Source organism: Arachis ipaensis, chromosome B06 (assembly GCF_000816755.2).
Source record: "Arachis ipaensis cultivar K30076 chromosome B06, Araip1.1, whole genome shotgun sequence".
Taxonomy (NCBI): Eukaryota; Viridiplantae; Streptophyta; class Magnoliopsida; order Fabales; family Fabaceae; genus Arachis; species Arachis ipaensis.
The window spans coordinates 131,408,233-131,411,745 of record NC_029790.2 but is presented as its reverse complement, the minus strand read 5'-3'; the positions used below and the strand labels follow the sequence as shown (position 1 = coordinate 131,411,745).

Genomic DNA, 3,513 nt, shown 5'->3' with positions numbered 1-3,513 from the left:
GATAAGATATATTTGTTCTCCTTGAAGTTTGTTAAAAATTTTAAAAATATTTTTAAATTTTATTTTGTTTTAATTTTATCAAAAAATTTGGATTTGCATCAAATATATTCCTGCAAATTTTTCAAAAACTTTGGAATGAATTTAATAACAATTTTACAAGAATAATCTTCAATATAAGTAAATTAAAAATAACTGTCATGCATTATTTTTGAATTAGTCCTAAACTTTTTGAAAATTTAGCTGTTAGGAATATATTTGATACAAATCGAAAACTTCAAAAACAAAATTGACATAAAATAAAATTTAGAAGTATATTTTTAATTTTTTTAACAAATTTCAATAACAAAAATTATATTTTACCCTTTTAAAAAATTAGATCATGTATTATTTATAAACACCATGGTACACACCTTGGAACAATTCGGGAGCACTTTACCATGGTATAATAAACTAATAATGCTGCTTTTCGTGGGTCAAAAAAGAATTTACATTTTAGTACGGAAAGCCCTTTTTTTTATTGTAATAGTCTTATACTCTTATTCTTGCTTGTTGAACCACTAACAAATTGGGTATGGAAAAAAAGCATGTCTGCACAAAATTAAACATTGTTAATAACATAATGCCTCTATCTATGTTGACCCACCCATGCATGGATAACATACATCACAACGCAATTCTCAATCCCTTGTTCTTGGAAGAAAGAAACTAAGTAATCTTGAATCTGTCCCAAAAAATTAAGAAACATAAAAATATATAATAGAGGGCAAATAATAAAAGATTTGTCACGATCCCAAGTTCTTCAAGCATGTTATGATATTGCATTACATATGTGGGTCTCACATAGATGTTCCACCAGTAGAATAATTGTCACACAAGAAGTCTCCTTCTGGTAATTTTATCTTGTCTTGTTTCTGTGTCACAGAAAATGAAAATTTAGCTATTTTTAGTATCTCAAAAATACATGTAATAATATTAATTTAGTTCCTGAAAGATATGTGATGAGTCTATTGAAAATTTTTGACATGGTTTGGTTCTTAGAGAAGGTTTAACATCTAGACTTTGCTATGTAACAAATGCATGATACTAAATAAGTTGATGATTTTATAAGATATACAAGAATAAAATAGAACCACATATCTTTTTGTAAGCTAAGTAACTTGGGTAGCGTTTGTTTTGAGGTACTGAGACAGAGACTGAGAAACTGAGACTCAGTATCGTGTTTGTTAGTTCAGAGACTGGTACTAAAATTTCTGTCTCTGCCTCCAAAATTTCAGTATTTCAGTACCTCCAAAAAGTATGGACACAGGAGACTAAAATTTTTAAAGATGGAAACTGAAACTTTAATAACATTTTATACCTAAAATACTCTCATTTTAATTAATTAATTCCAATTTTACCCTTTGTGCAAATTAAATTAGAGTTTCATTCTTGTTTCAATTCCTGTCTCCAATTTTGCACCAAACAGAATACTAAGATTTATTTCAATCTCTGTCTCTTAGTATCTGTCTCTCAGTCTCAGTCTTTCTGTCTCTATCTCTCTACCAAACGCTACCTTAAGGAACTAAAGTGATAGTAGAAATATTGTAAATACTGAAGTAATATAAACATATATCATTCAAAAGAATAAGACTTTTGTCGCAAATTTTTTAGAGACTAAATAAGAGAAAGCATAGAAAGTTAACTTTTAGTTTGTCAACTTAGTCAATTTTAGTATTTAGGGTTATAATTTAAGATTTAGAGTTAAAAATTTATGATTTAAAATCTAAAATTTAATATAAATAAAATAATTTTAGAAAAGTTAGTCAATGTTAATTGAAAAAAAATTAGTTACTTAACTTTACTCACCAAATTAACCTCACATATATTCTTTATGATTGCAGTAGAAGAAGAGGAAAAAGAGGACGAGAACGACAAGGAAGAAGAATGTCTATAATAATAACAACCAAATAAACTAAATCTTAGAACAAATTATTAAACAAACTGAAATTTAGTTTAAATAGAATTTGAACCAACTTATTAACAACTATCCGTGCCTATAACCAATTCTAGTAGAAAGAAATGAAAATAACAAAAAACTATTAAAATGATTTGTTTTAAAAGTAAAAGTAGAAGAAAAATGGCAAGTGTATTACCTGTTTCATAATTTCATTGACAAAGTCTTCCAAGGAACCAGCATTATTAGAAATGTGAGTGTTCCGAGTCTTGTACAACTGATGTGGCTTCAGTGAAGAATCTTCAGTCAAATCAATAACCCCATCATGCTTCATTTGCGATGCATCACAAAAATCAAAATCCAAGTTTCTGTTGAAGCTTGAATTTGAAAATGGATCAATAAGGCCACTCAATGCATGGTAATTTCCATTCTGATTATTGTTATTATTGTTACTATTCCACCCTTGAAATTGCACATTGTTACTATTGTTATTGTTGGTGAAATTCACTCCTTGGAAATTCAAATCAGTGAATGAATCATGGGATTGGCTAGAGAGTGAAGTGATTGATGAAGCACCACTAAGATTCCCACCTTGAAAAGTTGAAGAATTCATCAAAGTGTTGCATTCATTTGACCAAATATCATTGTTGCAACTATTACCATGATGATGATCAAGTAAAGAAGGGAATGAAATTTGTTCTTGGGAAGAAGATCCTACAGAATTTGGAATATTATCATAGATTCCACCTTGATGATTCTGTTCCAAGATCAAACCATTGTTGGAAACTCCCAAAATGGGAGAGCTTGGTTTCTGTCTAACAAAACTCTGTTTAGAATCAAAGATAGTGCTCAAGTTTGGAACAGAATTAAGTCCTCCTCCGGAGAGATAAGTCTGATTGTTATTGCTGCGGCCGCGGCCGAGCAAGCCGGAAGATGGGAACTGAAATTGGGTATCATTGGAATTGAAACCATGAGCATTGAGGGCTGAAGGAGTGTTGAATCTATTAAGCATGTTAGAAGGTGAAAAAGATCTTAAGCCATAACCAGAGTTATTATTGAGTGTTTGTAATTGTCCAATTCCGCTTAGAGGATTCATTCTCAGATATGATGTGTCTGCACTGCTGAAGGCTGATCCAATGTTAGAGTGTTGTTGGTTTGACATGTTGCTCACTCTTCTCAGATAAAGCCTATATTTCTGAAGATGACTTGCCACATTCTCCCTTGTAAGCTTTTCAACATTCATTAAGTCAAGAATTTTTTTAGGTACAGCCTCTGCCAACCAAGAACAAAAACATGAACATGACATGATATTTTGTTTGATTAGGATCTTGTAGCAAAAAAGCTATTTAGAGGATCCAAACTCCAACAGATCATGTTTGTTTTTTTTTCCAAAATCAATTCTTCCATTTAGAATTGATCAAGAAAGAAGCACTAAATATAAACCATTATTTACTTCAAAAGTAATGCCTAACAAAAATCAATACGATTTTTTAGTAATTAATCGATTTAAAATAATCAAATAGATTTTTTTTAAAAAAAATCATATATTTATAAATAAATATATTATATTATTTTATTCA

At 29.7% G+C, this 3,513-nt stretch overlaps 1 protein-coding gene across 1 annotated transcript in view; it reads right to left on the bottom strand.

Annotated features, from left to right (window-relative positions):
• Window positions 2,034–3,513, bottom strand: part of LOC107647663 (two-component response regulator ARR10-like) — a 2,936-nt gene continuing 1,456 nt past the window's right edge. Inside the window, exons 4-5 of the mRNA XM_016351720.2 lie at window positions 2,133–3,205; window positions 2,034–2,045 (exon numbers count right to left, since the gene is read on the bottom strand). Of these exons, the coding sequence (XP_016207206.1) occupies window positions 2,034–2,045; window positions 2,133–3,205 (1,085 nt within the window). The remainder of the gene's footprint in view (window positions 2,046–2,132; window positions 3,206–3,513) is intronic.